The sequence below is a fragment of the Psittacula echo genome, assembly GCF_963264785.1.
Source record: "Psittacula echo genome assembly, chromosome: 7".
Taxonomy (NCBI): domain Eukaryota; kingdom Metazoa; phylum Chordata; class Aves; order Psittaciformes; family Psittacidae; genus Psittacula; species Psittacula echo.
Genome location: NC_137740.1, coordinates 12,929,300 through 12,946,481, shown reverse-complemented (window position 1 = coordinate 12,946,481; position 17,182 = coordinate 12,929,300). Strand labels below are relative to the sequence as shown.

The 17,182-nt window shown below is 55.6% G+C and overlaps 2 protein-coding genes across 17 annotated transcripts in view; one reads left to right on the top strand and one right to left on the bottom strand.

The window, feature by feature from the left end:
• The window catches only part of SZT2 (SZT2 subunit of KICSTOR complex), a 58,659-nt gene extending 49,514 nt beyond the window's left edge, over window positions 1-9,145 (top strand). For 7 of the 15 annotated variants that reach the window (XM_080622991.1, XM_080622990.1, XM_080622984.1 and 4 more), the window contains 10 exons: window positions 30-110; window positions 517-591; window positions 1,566-1,631; window positions 2,886-3,099; window positions 3,379-3,562; window positions 3,869-3,991; window positions 4,238-4,739; window positions 5,031-5,147; window positions 5,564-5,632; window positions 8,445-9,145. In XM_080622991.1, the coding sequence (XP_080479117.1) occupies window positions 30-110; window positions 517-591; window positions 1,566-1,631; window positions 2,886-3,099; window positions 3,379-3,562; window positions 3,869-3,991; window positions 4,238-4,739; window positions 5,031-5,147; window positions 5,564-5,632; window positions 8,445-8,588 (1,575 nt within the window). In that variant the 3' untranslated portion in view covers window positions 8,589-9,145. Of the gene's footprint in view, window positions 1-29; window positions 111-516; window positions 592-1,565; window positions 1,632-2,885; window positions 3,100-3,378; window positions 3,563-3,868; window positions 3,992-4,237; window positions 4,811-5,030; window positions 5,148-5,563; window positions 5,633-6,032; window positions 6,188-8,444 lie in introns of those variants that run through there. The other 8 variants (XM_080622989.1, XM_080622993.1, XM_080622992.1 and 5 more) reach the window with 6 other exon arrangements.
• A 651-nt stretch (window positions 9,146-9,796) lies between these two features.
• Window positions 9,797-12,713, bottom strand: HYI (hydroxypyruvate isomerase (putative)). Of its 2 annotated transcripts, none has more exons than XM_080623033.1 (8): window positions 12,515-12,713; window positions 12,311-12,422; window positions 11,149-11,263; window positions 10,928-11,006; window positions 10,693-10,742; window positions 10,429-10,498; window positions 10,107-10,283; window positions 9,797-9,914 (listed from the first exon to the last, which is right to left on the bottom strand). In XM_080623033.1, the coding sequence occupies exons 1-8, from the start codon at window positions 12,708-12,710 to the stop codon at window positions 9,826-9,828; spliced, it is 888 nt and encodes a 295-aa protein (XP_080479159.1). In that variant the 5' UTR covers window positions 12,711-12,713; the 3' UTR covers window positions 9,797-9,825. The 2 variants fall into 2 exon arrangements, with proteins under 2 accessions (XP_080479159.1, XP_080479160.1); XM_080623034.1 differs by having other exon boundaries at window positions 10,107-10,241.
• Between the last annotated feature and the right edge of the window lie 4,469 nt (window positions 12,714-17,182).

The following is a 17,182-nucleotide window of genomic DNA, read 5'->3' as shown; positions in this document are numbered from 1 at the left end:
CTTCTTCAGCTTTGTCCTTCTCTTCCCAGAGCACAAGCCCTGCTGTTGCCACCTATCATCTACAGAGAGCCCTTCCGGGTGGGATTGTGCTGATGGAGTTGGCCTTTCAGGTAAGAAAGAACAAGAAACAAAGTAGGATCTCTGTGGGTTCAGAGACAGTCTCCAGAGGTGACAAAGTGAGTGGAGTGCACCAGGCACAGGTGATTCTTTGTTTCTTGTCCTGCCTCTTCCATGGTCCTGCAGGACTCTGGATCAGCTAGAGATGGTTCTGCAGGGCCCAGAGCAGTAACAGTTGCCTGGAGGGGGGGCTAATAAAAGATGCAAGGGCTCAGCGCTGGGTAGGATGCTCTGTGCTCAGCCATGTTTTGGTCAGGCTGGCTTACTTCAGACAAGAGGGGAAGCAAAACATGGAGCAAGAGTGTGTGGGATCCAGCCCAGAGGGTGAAGCATGGGGGCTGTTCTCCTTTCCTGGAGGGGCCCAAGGCCTGTGCTGTGCTCATGTGCTCTCTCCTCCAGGGCTATTACTTCTGTGTGAAGCAGTATGCACTGGAGTGTTCACGGATCCCCATGGGCCAGTCTGTAAACTCTCAGGTAATGGCTTTGCAGGCACAGCTAAGGGACAGGGGCTGCTTTCGGGGAGCAGTGATCTCTGGGACAGAGTGGGCATTTCAGGTGTAGCAAGTTCTGGAGAGCTCTGCTCCCTCCTCATGGAAAAGCAGAACTGCACAGAGCCTTCTGCAGCCGCATGCCCTCCATGGCATGCTGCTTGAGCAGATCTGCACTGGAGTGCAGTGAAAGGGGTGGGAGGTTTGGCAAGAGGATGACTCTTGTCCTGGCTTGGGGAATAACATAAAGCAGACTGGGGAGGACTAGGAGCAATTCTGGCAAAGATGACTGCTCCAGGGAAAGTTCGTGCATGGAAAGCCAGAAGTTCTCTGCTTCTCTTGGAATGAGAACAGGGATGTGTGAACATGCATGGCTACCATTTGCCAGAGATCACTTTCTGCACTATGAGCCCTGGTTCTTGATACCTCTGTGCCTTACTTGCAACACCATGGGGTTGCCTGCTCCCTTCTCTTTTGGTGTGTCAGGGTGTCTCATGCCTGTCCCCAGGGCACTAGGTGGCTGCCTCAAGGTTGGTCAGCCCCAGCCTGTCTGAGGCAGGAAGCACGCATGACCATACTGCCAGGACCTCGCCTGAAGGTTTGCTGAGCCTTTCCTGGGAAGCCTGCACATGCACAGGGCATGGTTACCAAGCTGCCACTGGCATTGCAGGGCACATCCACGCTCTCTCTGGCTGACTTGGGAAAAGACTTTGCCTGGTTTTGCAGTGGGAGGGGATGGTCCTGAGAGCAGCGGGCAAGAGGTGTGGGGCTTGCTGCAGAGGCCTGGCCAGCCTTCCCGCACGCTGGGACTAGCCCAGAGTTCCCCCAGGTGGAGCAATTGAGCTTCTCTACCCCTTCTCTCGTCTCACCCCGAGCCTGTGCAGGACAGGCTGGAGGCAGGAACGGGGCTGGGCAGTGCCTTGTCTCTCTTCCCACTGGCTGTGCATCTCTCTCCATCAGGGCACTCTTACAGCCAGAGCTCGCAGCAAGAGCTGCATGGGACCCAGCTCCGTCTCTGAGTCTGCGGTACGTCCTCTCCTCCCACTGCCATGCTGAGCACGGCAGGACCTGCCAGTGCAAGGCTGAACCTCCCACTGGCTGTGCTTCCACCCTTCCTGCCCAGTGCCTGGCTGCAGGAGCTGCCTCTTGCCTCCTGTGCCAGTGCCTTCCATAATAGTACTTACCACAGCAGACAGCACAGCTTGGGAGGAGGATGGGGTGGGTGCCAGGTGCTGGCATGGGGGCAGCACCTTGTGTTTCTTGCTTTTTGTCCTGCTTTTCCTGGGGCAGAGGGATAGGCTTCTCTCAGGGCTCATCCTGGCTGTGCGGGATGTCCTCTGACTCATGGCAGCAGCAATGCAGGTGGTGCAGAGAGCGAGGAAAGCCTGTTCTCCTGCCAATGCCTCCTGCCTGCTGGTTTTCCCTGCTTGCCCCCTTCTTAAACTAAGGGATTATGATGAGGGTCAACTGCCCAAAGGTGTCAGAGAGCCAAAAGATATAAACGTGTGCCCCTGGCATGTGGGCAACATTGAGGCCTTCACCAGCACTGTTCCCTGGCACAGTAGCTGCATTTGTGCTGGGATTGTGGCCAGGAGTGAACGTGTGAGGGCTGGTACAGCATCAGTGAAGAACAAGAATGCTGTGCAGAGGTGATGGCCATGTGCTGGAGGGAACCTCTCACAGCTGTGACGCACCAGACACCACTGGATCTGGCTGCCCAGCAGCCAGCCTCGGTCCATGTTAGATACTGAGCACAGGGCATTAGCAACATTGCTGTAGCCCATCTCTGGGTCCAGCTACTCCCCACAGGCTGTCTTCTGCTCTTAAGAGATATTCAGAGAGTCAGTCTTTGCCTGTAGCTCCAGAACGTGCTGGGGCTCCAGCCACAGTGTGTACTGTACATACTCGGGGACTAGGCAGTGCAGAGCAGCACTCAGCTGAAAGGAGGCCATGTCTTCCTTCACAGCCGTGTGGCTTTCAGCTCAGGCCTGGGGGTGAACCTCATGCCAAAAGGTGAGGTAGTGCTGATCAGTCTGTGCTGCTACTGGAGACCAGTAGTGGGGTCAAGCGTGGAAGGAGCCACCAAGCTGGATCCCTTGGGGCCAGGCCTGCAGGTCTGCTATTTGCACTGTGCACACAGCTTCTCGGCTGCATCCTGCTCTGGTGTTGGGTCGGGGGTGGCTGCAACTGGCTCTGCTGTGCCTTGCTGTCAGCAGGGCTTTGCAGAAGGGTGTGAGGTGCCTGGTAACATTCCTGCCTTGACTCCCTGTCCCTCCGCAGCTCTCTATGCTCTTCACAGAGGAGTGTGACAAGGTGCGGGACCTCATGCACGTGCATTCATTCAGCTACGACTTCCACTTGCGTATAGTCCACCAGTATCTGCTGGGTTCCCACATGACTCTCCGCCAGGGCTACCACCTCACCAGCTTCCTGGAGGATTTCATCGCCCACCACACTGACATCCCCAAATTTGGCCGCAACCACGTGTTCCAAGGTGTGTAACTCAACATGTGATCAGTCTGGGGTTGATCACTGGCAAAACTTGGCAAAACGTTTCCAAATGCTTTACAAATAAACCTGACCTTTGAAGTATCCAGGGAGGTGACAGGGAGAGGGTGACATGAGGAGCACAGCTCTAGGGGAAGTCCTTGCTGCCCTGTTGTGGAAGGGGGGTGGGTTGCTCTGTCCCCCAGAGTAGTTTGTAGGACACTGCTCTGCCCAGGTAAGAGGCACTCAGTGTCTCCTGTGATAGCAATGTGTCCTCTTCCACCAGGCACGCTGGCCCTTCCCACCAACATGATCACTGCACACCAACTGTACAACTACATCGCTGACCACGCCAACACCTACCACATGAAGCCCTTGCGCATGGCCCGGCCAGCCGCAGGCAGTGACAACAAGAAGGGGACACCAGGCACAGAGCAGAATGAATATGCCCTGGTCTCCATTTGGAACAGGTGAGTGCACCTGCTGGAGCTGCCCAGGATGGGTGGGCACTCCCCGCTCCTGGGAATGCTGCCCCAAGGCACCAGCAAAGCTGACTTGCTCATAGTGCCAGGCAGCAGTTCTGCCCAGCTTTTCTGAGGTGGCCAACGGGGGTGGTGAGCATGTGTGTGTGCGTACACACGCATTAGACATCTCCTATAGCACTTCTGAGGAGTCCTGCTGTGTTGAATTCCCCATGCCCAATAGTTTTGTTGTGACGAAGAGCTCTTGAAGAACCAAGTGAGGTCCCCTTCATACTGATGTGCTTTTGCTCCCAGCTCTGGCTCCTACAAGGACTCTGAAGGTCTGCGTCATCATGATGACTTTGATGTGTCCCTCCTGGTGTGTCACAGTGCAGCACCGTTTGAGGAGCAGAGTGAGGCAGAGAGACGCATGCTCCGGTGAGCACTGGGTGTCCAGAGACATGACGCCAAAGCTTCCTGGTTGGGGAAGAGGGCCTTGGGAAGGAGCGGTTCTGTCTGGGACATCACAGGCAGGTTTGATGCTTCACAGGGAACTGGGCAGTGTCCTTGTCTTGGCAGAGAAGGACCCTTATTGGCAGGGACAGAGAGGCCCATGGTTCACTTGCAGCCCAGCTGGGAAGGGAGCAGCCCTTCCCCAGCTCACAAGTGTCTTCTTGCTCTCAGCTTGCGTTTCTACGTCATCATGACGAGCCAGCGGGAGCTCTTTCCCCGGCTCACGGCTGACATGCGGCGCTTCAAGAAGCTGCCGCGCCTGCAGCGGGAGGTGTTGGAACCTGTGGTGGGCCGGGCAGCCTGGGAGGCAGCAGAGCCAGAGACCAGCCTGGGGCGGCAGCAGCCAGCAGAGCGGGAGCTGTGGCAGGACGTGGAGGACAGCAGCGAGTTCTACGCAGGGGGCACGCAAGTCAAACTGGGGCCGGGACTCTTCTACACTTCACCACTCTTCCCCTTGTTGGCCTCTGAGGTGGCCTCAGCCCAGAAGCAGCTCAGCAGCATGGTGCAGCTGGCCAAGTGCCACTGCCGCAGAGACAACCTATGGAAGCGCCTCTTCCTTCTGGAGCCCCTGGCTTCTGACAAGCTGAAGCTGGGCAAGCTCTCATTGGTGGAGCTGGAGGAGCTGCTTGAAGCTGTGCATGGGAAATCCATTGCTGATGTCGACCCCCAGCTGGTGAGCAGCAGGGATGGAGTCAGGATGAACAGCAGCCACTGTTCTGCTCTGGGGATGGAGTGGGGCACCAGGTGAACAGGCCACATCTCTTCCTCCTTGGTGGGAAGATAGATGTAGGACTGTAGCTCCTAGCTGGCAGGGAAAGGGGGAGGCTGGATGGACCTGTCTGTGGAGAGTCAGCACGCCTGAGTGGGATGCATCTGATTTGAGGGATGAAGGCTGCTGTAGTAGTATGGCTGCTGGTGCCATGGCTAGAGGGAGGCTGAAATCAGTCCTTTTCCATGTCTGCAGGAATGCTTCCTCACCATGACAGTCTCCTGGTACCAGAGCCTCATCAAAGTGCTGCTGAGCCGTTTTCCCCAGAGCTGCCGGCACTTCCACAACGCTGAGACTGGCACCCAGTATCTGGTAAGACATAGCCCATGACCTACCTGCAGCCTCTCTCCCCTGTCCAGAGCCCCTGCCTTCTGTGTGAGTCTGGCATGTGCTGTTACGATGACATGGGCACCATCATGATGTTGCTCTCTACTCTGCTACTGGTAGAGCATGAAGTGTGTGCTCCTGTGTGCAGTGTGTGCAGTGTCTGTTTGCCTGCCTCCAGGCAGATGGGACACTGCGCCTGCAGAGTCTCATGCCATGTGTATCCTCATGATTGGGCAGTGTCACCTGTGAACCAGGCAGACTTGCATCTTCAAGGTTCTATCATGCTACTCATCCTGCATGTTAGCATGTCCCTGGGTGGGTGTTTGTATCCCTGTCCTGGAGATACAGGACAGTTAGTAGTACTGTCTTCTTTCCAACCTGTGCTGTGGCCCTCCTGACAGGTCGTGCTCAACCAGAAGTTCACGGATTGCTTCGTTCTTGTGTTTCTTGATTCCCATTCAGGAAAGACGGTAAGAATTCTGGAATATAAAAGCAGCTATATTGGCTCAGGACAGAGATCTGTCTAGATTCATCCAGCAGTAGCCAACAGCAGGTGCACATGAGGAGAATAAGAGCAGGTCAGGAAGTCTGGAATACCTCTCCTAAATACTGTCCCAACATCTGACAGTCTGTGGCTCGGGCTCATCCTGAGCTAGAAATGGCATTTCCATTTATTTAATAGTCCTTCATGGATTTCCTTTGGTTAATTTCTGACATCCATGATTTCCCCTGACTTGCAGCTCCAAGAACAATTACAGTCTAGGTGAAGTCCTTGAATTGTTTTTGAAGCTCCTGCTCTTTTCACGTGATGCCCCTTTGTTCTTGTATTGGAAAACAGTAAGCAGTTGATCCTCTTTTTTATTTCACAAGGTTGCTTTTGGATCATGCTCTCAGCTGCCTCTCTGTCCAGACTAAAGAGTCCTCCTGTATTCAATCCAAAGCCGGATCACACTGGGTCTGGCTGGGAGGGGTTGCCAGAGCTGTGGGCTGCACCTACCTGGGCAGAAGGGAAGAGGACCTGCACTGTAAGGGTTCCAGCAGATCTGCATGGGCATTGGTCTTCACTGGAGTTGTGGGAAAAAATACTCTGCTTTCAGCTATGCTGCCAGGCAGGGTGCAGGATGGGTCCCAGAGTGTGCAGCTCCATGTGAGTGCAGGGGATCTACAGACACCTGAGTTCACAGCGAGGCTTGTGCAGATTGCAGCGTAACTGATCCCTTTGTAAATAAATCACACTCCATCTTAAAAGCAGGAAGGGGCGACAGAGGAGGTGGTGGCTGCTGGAAGGCTGCTTGGTGCCTCCTGACACCTGATAGTGAAGAGCTATTCCTATCTTTTGCTGCAGCTTTTTATCTTGGCCAGTTCTATCCTTTTCGTGCCAGTGGTAGCTCAGAGCTGAAACCACTCTTCACTGTGCAGGTACCAGCTTCTTCCCTGGTCCTTGATACTCATCTCCACATCTAAGGGTGGAATTTTTGCTAACTCCATGTTGCTGTGTTAAGTGAGATGAGCTCTTAAGCCTCCCTTCCCCAGTGGGTCATAGTGTCATTTTGTGCTCACTGATGTGATACACCACACCCTTCATCACTTCTCCCAGTGACTCCCATCTTACAGCAGAAATCCTTTGTGTTCCTTACCTTGCATTTAATATTCGTCCCATTCCTGTTGCCTCTAGGGCTTTTCTTGCATCATCCCAGTCCTCTTTTGTATTAGTGCCTCAAACTTTATCAGCACGCTCCTCATCTTTGTGCCAGAAGTACCAGGCAGCATGAGTTCCAAAACGTGTTCTGAAAGAACTCCCATTTGAAACTGCTCTCCAACCTCCTTCCTCCCCTTTCAACACTATCATCTTCACCTTATAATTTTTGTGTTAATTCCTATCTTTGCAGCTTACCTAAATTTCCCATGTGGCACTACATCAAATTCTTCCTGAAGTTCAGATAAGATATACCATGATTCTTTTGTTCAGAAATATTACCTTATCAAAGAGAACTCTAGTGTTAGCACATCACTTTGGTAAAACAGAGTTGCATTTTCATCATGGTTCTTCCTCTCTGAGCCTGCTCTAAAGCCTTGCACAATGCTGGAGTTAGGCTCACAAATCACCTTCTCTTCCCTCTTAAATGATGGTGGTGCATTTGCTGTTCTGCAGTTACATAGCTGCTCTCATGGCTTTATGAGTTTGTTAGGGGATCCTGGCTACTAGGAAAGAGCAGGGGCAGCCATGAGGGGAGATCCTAAGAAAATAGGAGGGGCAGCCATGAGAGGTGATTGTGAGAGAGAACAGGGTCAGTCTTGAGGGGAGTTCATGAGGAGAGATCAGGGGTGGCCATGAGGGGTGAGGGAAGATCATGAGGGGAGAGTTGGGATGGTTGTGAGGGGAGATCCTGAGAGGATAGGAGGGACAGCCATGAGGGGTGAGGAGAGATCATGAGGGGAGAGCAGAGCTGGCCATGAAGGGAGGTCATGAGGGGAACAGAGAGGCAGCCGGGAGGGGAGATTGTGAGGTGAGAGCAGGGGCAGATGAGGGGTGGCTACGAGTGGAGATCATGAGGGGAGGTCAGTTTGCCCTGAGTGACATGGTTTAGTGGTGGGCTTGGCAGTCCTGGACTGACGGCTGGGCTTGATGATCTTAAAGGTCTTTTCCAACCTAGTTGATTTTGTGTGCTGTGTTTCAGCTCTGGAGAACATCCAGTCTCTGTGTCTTGCCTCCATGCTGCTGATCTGAGCACACCGCATTACTCATGTTTTCCTTCTGCTTCAGCTCCTGCAACCTTCTCTTCTGAACCTTGTTTTCTGCTCCCCTCTGCCCTTGCCCTGCCTTGTCAATACAGTCACTGATTAGAATGGAGCAGCCAGCATTTATTTTTAGGATTGCAGTTATTACGTTTAATCTCCTCCCCTTCCCCATTTGTTGCACTCCTACTCTTTGCCTTAGGAGAAGAAATTTCGCTCTGATTTCCCTGGAAGCCCCTATTATTGTGGAGGCAGTAGGATCCCCTCTTCTCCCGAGGCTGCTGCTGGGGGTGGAATATCTGTAGATGCATGGGGGCTGGGACAGAGTGAGTGGGCAAGTCCTTGCATCTAATTTCTCCAGAAAATTTGGGAAGAGGCTCAAGCATGCTCTGTCACAGGAGGAGGCGCTAGCTCAGTGCCATTGGCAGTTTGGGATTTATCCGAGTACCTGCCTGGCACTGCCAAAAGAGTGCCCATACACCTGGGGTAGGGACCGCACAGCGCTTGTCTGAATCCTTTCCCTGACCTGTTCCTCCCTCTCAGCAGAGCCTCACCGTGGTTTTCCGGGAGCCGTTCCCAGTGCAGCCCCAGAACAGCGAGAGCCCTCTGCCACAGCTTGTGTCCACGTACCACCACCTGGAGTCGGTTATCAACACCGCCTGCTTCAACCTCTGGACAGGCCTGCTCTAGCACTGGCACCCACATCCTCGAGCAACATGTGTACCACACCTCCTGGTGTGGCTGTGCCGTGGGTCACCATGGGGAAGAACAGGCTCCGGCACCACAGGCAGCGCTGCTGGTGGCATGCGAGGGTGCTGAGCTGAGGAGCCTGGGGATATGCACCTCCATGCATCACTGGCTGGCTGGTGTGGCCCTCAGTGCACTGTTGTCAGTGGATTTGATACTGAATGACCTTGAACTGAACTGCAAGGGCAGGAGCTTGGTTGCTGTGGCTTGGTTGAAGCGGAGCGATTCTCAGGAACACAGCTTTGGCATCTGCAGGTGAGTTCTGCCTGCCAGGAAGGCATGGAGGAGAGCATAGAGCACCAGTTCTGCACAGGGCAGCTCTGCACACTGCTCTGGCTTGAGGTGGAAAGACTTTAGGGCTCTGAGCAATGAGGCTGCCCACTTCTGTCTCTTTGCTTTCATCAGGAGAGCACTAAAGGGGATAGGAATGGTGAACTGGACCAGGGGAAGGTTTGAGGAGATGTACATTAAAGCCATTGATGTCTCTGTGAAATAAACTGAACCAGATTCCCACTCGTGCTGTAGGCTAGGATGTGGAAAGCCTCCTACAGGGAATGCAGAGGCAACCCTGGCTGCAGGACTGGCTGGGTTTGCTCTGAAGTCTCATACTTGCCCTGGAGCAGGAGCAGCAAAGCAGGCAGCCTGATGTCTGTGGGCAGGTAGCCCCCAGCCTGTTACCTTGGTTCAGGCAGCCTGTGAGGAGGCTACTTGCTTCTCTTTCCCCATCTACTGCAGGGTCAGTGCTGGGCACTGGCAGCAGCGTTGAAAACTGCAGGACTTGGAAGCCCAGAGCCCTTTTCCCACAGCTCCAGGCACCAGCTGGAGCTGGACTGGGAAAACTTGCACGCTTCCCTAGGAGTGAATGCCCCCCTCAGCAGACTGGAAACCTCTCCCTGGACACTGCTGCAGACTGGAAGTGAAAGTTCTGCTGTGTACCTGAAGTCACCTACAGTGGTGCCCAAGCCACCCCCAGATATGACATGCTGCAGATGGTACTTGTGTAGATGAGGGTCCAGGTGCTTGGGCTGGCCCAGTAGGGCCTGGGGAAGGGAAGTGGGACATAGATGTTTCTAACATTGCCCTAGGAATCATTCTACCTACCACCACCCCCTAGTCGTAAGAGAAGACACGTGCTCCTCTGCCAAGCCATTGCTTTGACTTTTATTCCAGCAGTTTCCTTTTACTCTGTTGCCTTGCTGGTCCCACCACGCTGCAGACCTCGACTCTCCCAGTATGACCGCAGCCAGCCCAGACCTTCCGAGGTGTCTCCTGCAGTGACAGACAAGGTCTCCTGCTGGCACCCCCAGGCAAGCTGGAGCAGCTTATGCTCTGGGCAGGGCTCTCATCCTCAGGCAGCGACTCTGATGTCCACAACCTGCAGGTCTTTGCACACTGTGCAAAGCCAGCTGGTCCATACTGGGGCCTGCCCATGGAGCTCAGACCACCTGCAAGTCCACTCACCTTTTGGAGCATACTCGCACCCCACGTAGCCAGTGTAGCCAAGGGACTCCAGGAGCTGGAAGATGTAGGGGAAGTTCAGCTCCCCAGGGCTGTCGGGCTCATGCCGCTCTGGCACCTGTGCGATCTGGATATGACCTAGGGAGGGAATGGGAGATGCTCTGCCCAAGGCAGCGCTGCCTGGAACGTTCCCTTAGGCATGCAATGAAGTGATCCAAGAGCAGCCCAGTGCCTGCAGCCAGCTGTAGCAGAGTGTGGGGCAGGAGGGCCCCATCTCCGGGCCACTCCTGCCCTATGGACACAGAGGAGCTGGTCTGGGCATTACCAATGAGTGGGAAGAATGTTTCCAGGTTGCGTGACAAATTCCCATCCATGATCTGGCAGTGAAAGAGATCCTGTGGAGAAGAGAGAAGACAGATGGTGCACCTGTTCAGCAGTTAGCAGTCAAGGATGGCTGTCTTATGGTCCTTGTCACTCCCCATATCCTCAGGAGGAGATAATAAGCCCATATGCCCTAGGACTCCCCAGTGGGTTCATGTAAGGTTCTGTGGTGGAAGATGGACCCTGGAGATCTTCAATGCTGACTCACCAGCTGCAGCTTCAGGTTGGGCCGCCCCACCTTCTCCAGGATGGCAGCAGCTAAGGGTGCAAGAAATGGGAGACCATCATACCCAGGCTGGAAACTTCATGGTGAAGCCCTGAGACTTTCCCCTCCTTCATTAACTGTGCTCCCCCAGCATCCCCCTGCAGGTGAGGCAACTGCTGCCTTTCAGACTTGGGGGATCCTTCTCTTCCCTTGAAAGAGACTTTGGGGAGAGATGTACCTTGGTGCGGGGTGTTCAGATAGTAACGAGGATCAGTGATGCGGTTGTTAATAGGCTCCACCAGTCCAATCATGTCTTCCTGTAACACAGCAATGTCACACTACAGAACGTGTCACCTTGGCAGCAGTGAGAGCTCCTTCCCCATGCCAGGCAGGGGGGGCATTCTCCATCTTGGTGCCCTAAGAGCTGCACCCATGGAGCAGGACCTGTTCCCCCCTTACCTGGGCCAGGAGGTCAGCAGCATATCTGAGATTCTCAACAAAGGTGGTTTCCATCTCCCCTGCCACTGCTGCCCTGTCTGCACCCTGGGGAACCCGCCCAGCCATCACGTGGATCCTGCAGACACAGAGATCAGCCACAGGCAGCAGCTCCAGTATCCAGGCAGCTGGTTGGACCTAATACCTCTGCCAATGGAAAACAGGGCCAGGCGGAGAGGGCAAACACAGAAGGGGTAAGAGGAGCAGTCTCCGATGCAGGGGGCACAACAGGCAGCCAGCAAGCTGCAGGGACACAAACACAAACCATCCCACCTCAGAATGCAGGGGGACCTCTTTGAACCTTTTGCCTGACACACTGTAGACCTTGGTTCTTCCCTCTTTTGCCAGCTGCCTCCAACTCTTTCACCCTAAGACTGGAGCTTGCTTCGGGTCTCGTTCCTGGGGCTGCCCTGAGGCCACTCTGATGGGCAGCAAGCATACATCAGGGATGGGATAGGGGCCAGTGCTGGGCTATGCCAGGCTGCGTGCAGGCTCCATGGCTGGGGAGAGCAGGGCTCTTCAGCACCATTTGGGCAAGGCATACACTGGACACAAAAGTCTTTTCAAACTGCCTGTTACCAGAGAATGTAAATGGCTCTGGGCAACCCCTTGCCTGCTGGCCCATGCCAGCTTTAGACTGTGTTTCTAAGAGAAAGAATGATGCAAAGTAAATGGAATCAAAGGGCCATGTTGGGTCTCTGGAGGGGGTTGTGCCAAGCTAATTGCATCTCTTACAGTGTCTCTGCTGTGCTGTAATCCATAAAGCAACTGCTGTGTCTTTGGGGGAAAGGACTGGTATGACTGGGGAGAAAAAAAGAGAGGATTATCACGGGGACTGGCACAGGCAGGGTCAGCCAAGCGTGCTTGGCAGCTTTGGGTCAGCTCCCAGAGAGCACATTTAAGACCATGGCACTGCAACCAGGGGTCTGCAATAAAACGGGCCCAGCTCGATGCAGCCCTGCAGAGGCTCGGTGACCCAGCGGGCTGTAGGCACAGCAGTGCAAAGGGCGAGCTGCGCTCGGGAGAAAAGTGGAGCAGGAAGGCTGCAGGGCTGCAGGAGAGGGCTCCGGTGCGGCGGATCGGAGCAGCCGAGGTGCCGCAGCAGCGAGGTCCCGCTGGCACCTACCTGGGGCAGCCAACCGCCTTGGCGTACTGCACCGCCGCGGCCAGCCCCTGCCGGAAGGCAGCCTGCCGCCCGGGCACGGCCGCCAGCCCCATCTCGCCCGCCTCCTGGTCCCCTAGGAGAGAGCGCGGAAGGGATCAGCGGCACCGGGGCATCCCCGCGACCCCCGTGTTCCCACCTCCCGCAGCCCGGGGGACGCGGCGGTACCCGGCGGGGTGTTGAGGAGGACGATCCACACCCCCGCCCGCTCCGCCGCGGCCCGCAGCGCCTGGGCCGGGCAGTCCGCGGGCCATGCTGCCTCCGCCGCCCCGAACCCCGCGGCCGCCGCCGCCTCCAGCCGCGCCGGGAGCGCCGGGAGCTGCGGGAACAGCCACGAGAGGTTGGCGGAGAAGCGCAGCGCCATGGCGGGCAGCGGGACGGGAGGGGGCGGAGCTACGCCGGATGGGGCGCGGCCATGCCGCGATGGGCGGGGCTAAGCGGAATATGGGAGGTGCCGGCTGGGTGTGGGCGGGGTTATGCAGGGTAGGAGCGCGGTCAAGCGGGCGCGCTCCCGCGCCGCCGCGTGGAGGGAGGGTGTCAGCGGCGCGGCCGCATCGCAGCGCCCATCACCCGTGGCACCGGAGCAGGGCTTGAGGTGAGCACCTCGCGGCTCCCACACACTGCCCTGCGAGCGTGCAGCGCGGTGACAGCTCCGGCGTGCCGCGGGGTCGGCGGCCCCACGCCGCGCCGCAGCGGGCAGAGCCGGCCCCGCGCTGCCTGTGACACCGGTGGGCTTGCTGTCTTCGTCGGGGGGGGTGTATGTGATTGTCGCACGGCGCTGCTGGTGTCCTCCTTGGGAAAGGTGTTTTTGCCAGGTGTTGGCCTGACGTCCACAAAGCACCGTATTAATTGGTTTCCTGGGGAGCTTGTGTCTAATAGTGTCTCATTATGCAGGAAACGCTTTCTCTTTCGTCCCGTGCTCTGCATATTTTATCATAAAACATTCATCTCCATTTCTGCAGAGCTGTGGCTCCAGCGTGTGGGACTCCAGCCTCTGCAGTGCCTGTCCCCATCCCCTGTCCCATGTGCTCTGTGCACCTCCAGCCACAGCTCATAGGCTGCAGGGCCAGCGTGCGTGTTCTGTCCAGCCCGTGGATGCACAGGAGCTGTGCTGTGGCTGGCAGAGGTGACACCATGAGCTGTAAACGTTTTGCAGCACCTCATGCTGAGCCTGTCCTGGGGGCTCTCATGGAAATCTCGCGTGGTGCAGCTCCCCTGTAACTGCAGCAGAACAGCTCCCTGGCCCCCTGCAAGCCCCAGGAGTTGGCTTTGGGAGAGCCTGACAGCAGCACCACCTTGGCAGAAGTCAGCCAAAACACTGGGGTTTTGGTGGGAGGTCAGGGTGCCAGTGAGAGGAAGAGTATTGCTGAAGCTATCTGTTAGAGAGTCTTAACTCAATTAAAGCTATTGATTAATCAATTAAGAGAAGCTTGACTCCGCTTCTTCAGAATTATCCAAACTGTCCCCAGTGATGGACAATTGTGCGGGGGGTTGTGTTCATGCCCCCAGCACATGTATCCCTCAGTGCACATGTCCCCACCCCGCATTCCAGTGCATGTCCCCAGCATGTGTCCGGAGGGCACTGAAAGAAGGTATGTTTAGATTAGATATTAGGAAGAAGTTCTTTACTGTGAGGGTGGTGAGACACTGGAACAGGCTGCCCAAGGAAGCTGTGAATACTCCATCCCTGGCAGTGTGAAAGGCCAGTTTGGACAGGGCTTTGAGCAACCTGGTTTAGTGTGAGGTGTCCCTGCTTATGGCAGGGGCTTGGAACTGGATGATCTTTAAGGTCCCTTCCAACCCAAAACATGCTATGATTCTATGACACATAGTGCTCCCTGCCCACAGCTGCCATGCCAGGGGAGCACTGCACCTTCCATACATCCTTCTGCAGCCTCGCTCCCTGGTACATGGGGGCTGTCAGTCTCTTCAGTCACACCCAGGAGGTGCCGGAGTGCTCTGGACTCAGCACTGGCAGTCCGGTGGGTGGATGAAGGAGCCCCAGAAGGAGGGGTGGCACTTGCCTGTCCTGGGGCTGCAGCCTTGCTGGATCCTTGCAACTTGGGACTGGCCATGCACTGCTTCGACCCTGGCAGCCCTGGCCACATACCCAGCTAGAGGCCAGGCACTGTGCAGGGGCAAAGCCCAGGGGGCAGCGGGTGGGAGCAGGAGATCTTTGCTTGAGGGGCAGTGAGTAAACACAGAGCTGTGCTCCGTGTGGGTGACACAGGCAGTCAGATGGGAACACGAGGAGCCCTCACAGCACTGATGGCAGACGAATCTGCTGGGCTCCGCGCTGAAGCATTAACGGCGTCTTTATATATCTGGTAATATATCGCATTGATTTTCTCTTGTTATAACTGCGGTTCCTGCATTGCAGGCCGGTGTTTTGTCACTTTACCTTGATACAGCGCAGGGGATTTAATCCCCGCTCTGGAGCTGTGGGCTACACTGGTGCTGGGGCCTGCTCCCAACATCCTCTGTTTGGGGGAGCTGGCAGGAGTGTGGGGTCAGACCGGCCCCTGTGTCCCCCCAGGGAGGTGTGGAGGGAGCTCGCTGCATCCTTCCTGCCGCCAGGGAGTTTTATTGGCCCAAAGGAAACGTAGCTCCTGCACATTTTATTAGCGAGCTGACATTTCAGTGCAGACACAGCTCTGGCCTCTATGGCAGCAGATGGGGAGGTAGTGAGTGCCCCCCACACCCAGGCAAGTGCCTGGGGTGCCCTGTGGCACCAGCATCATCAGCCAAGACAGTTCTTGCCCTGCTCGCCCTGAGCCCACTGCAGTGGGGGCACCGGTCCTCCCAGTATCTTATAAATCCCCCAGCTCCTTGCGCTGCAGGGAAGGTTTTATCTCTCCTTTCTGAAACACGTTTAATTTAAATTGACATTTCTGAATTTGAACTATCTGTCCCCGGGCTCCCAGGTGGCTCAGCTGGCACCCAGCCGAGCTGCTGCGGCTGGGGTGGATGGGTGGCACTGTCCCACTGGGGTTTGTCACTTTCTGTCCCTCCTGGGCACCCCCAGATCTGTCCCACTCCCCCTGTGCCCCGCAGCTATGCAAGGTGTTACAGGACGGGCTGGGAGGGAGCACTCTGGGCCTCCCTCCTCCCCTGGGTGTTCTTCTCTACACTGAAGCACTCCAATATTTTACAACTATGTTTGTGTTTTGGCTTTTATAGGGAAGAAAATTCTAGCATTTTTATGTGTAGAAAAAGGGTGGGGAAAATGATCCGCATGCGACCTGGCACCTCACAGAAGGAGCTGCAGGAGCTTTGCTTGTGATAAATCTCATGATTTTTCACCAAAGATAGTCTTGCCCAAGCCCATCCCCTCTGAGTGCAAAGGGACCAAGGGATAATAAGCCAAAAGCCTCTCCAGCAGGACCCAGAACCAACCCAGCACCCCGTCCCTGCCTGTGTCCCTGAGGCCAGTGTGACCCCACAACGGCCACGTTCCCTGGTCCCTCACCCAGCCCCAGCCTGGGCATCCCTCCCAGCATTCCCATATTGGGAGAGGCTTTGCAGAGTGGTGCAACCTGTCCAGCTGTGTGTATATCCCCAGCTCTCCTCCTTGCCCAGAATCCCACCAACTGGTCCAGTTTCTTGGACCTCACAGTTTTCATGGCCCTGGGATCTTGCACTAAAGGGATGCGCCAGCCCCAGTGCCCACCGTGCACTCTTTGGTGGGATGCATGACTCCACCAGATCCCTCTCTGCTTCCCACAGCCCGTGCATACTGGGCAGAGCAAGTTTGTTAATTAGCATCTTTCCGCCATGTAGCCGCCTGCTTTAAAGATGCTGGCTCCTCCCAAAGCTGTGACGAAGATTTCTGTGGGATGCCTTAATGAGCTCTCGCTTTCTTACAGCCTCCAAACGCTTGGGTAAAAGAAAATCTATAAATCACATTATGGGAAACAGATGCCCAACCTTGGCCAGTTTATGGCTATTCTTCATCAGGGAGAATCACAGAATCAACTAGATTGAACCAGGTGGGAATGTGACATAAATCCCAATGTGGCCAGGACATGGAGGTGAGGAGCGAGCACTCTGGTGTCCCCGCGGCTCCCAGCGTGGATGGACTCTCCATCACCCAGCTGGGATTTTCTTGCTATTCCAAGATATCATGGGAAATTAATGAGGAGGCCAAATTCTCCTCCAGCTCCTGGAGGAGGCCGGGGCAGGCGGTGCCTGGGCCTGCTGAGCTGGCAGATGTTGTTTAACATTCCCGGCAGTAATTAATAGATGGCTTCATCACTCTTGTATGATTCAAGCGTGTCGTCCCGCGTCTCTCCAAATACAGAGCAGAAATATTTGTTAAACGTGGCTGGTGTTTGCGCCTCATCATTAGTGCTCGGGCAGCTCCAGCGGCTGCAGGATTTATCGCCTTGCCAAGATTTCTTTTGGCCTCACGATGCCACTGCCATCCCTCCCTCCGCTGCCAGCCCTTCCTGGCAAGAGGCTCCCTCTATCACTTTCCCTCTGATTTATGTCCTGCCAGTTGCTACCTCTCCTTTACACCCTTTTCCATTCATTGTGCTGCAGCAGGATGGGCTTTGGCTGAACCATCTCCCTGAGCAGGGGCACCCAGTGAAATTCAACCCAGCAAGGCTCTGCAGTGGGATGCAGGGGAAAGATCCCCCTGGGGATGCTTCACCCCACAGCACTTGCTGGGCTGGTGAGGCTGCACTGAGCAGTGAGTGACCTGTGTGGGGACACAGCTCGATGACAGAAAGGGATGGTTCAGGGAGCAGGGGTAGATCTGGCTTGAGGGAGGCGGCAGCTCATTACCCAGCACTGGTGGCACCCCGAGGAATCACTGCAGAGACAAATTAATAT

Coding starts and splice junctions, on each gene's coding strand:
- HYI (XM_080623033.1), bottom strand. CDS start 12,710: ATGGCGCTGCGCTTCTCCGCCAACCTCTCGTGGCTGTTCCCGCAGCTC. Junction 12,423..12,514: donor CCTCCTCAACACCCCGCCGG/GTACCGCCGCGT, acceptor GCTCTCTCCTAG/GGGACCAGGAGGCGGGCGAG. Junction 11,007..11,148: donor CTGCTGACCTCCTGGCCCAG/GTAAGGGGGGAA, acceptor GCTGTGTTACAG/GAAGACATGATTGGACTGGT.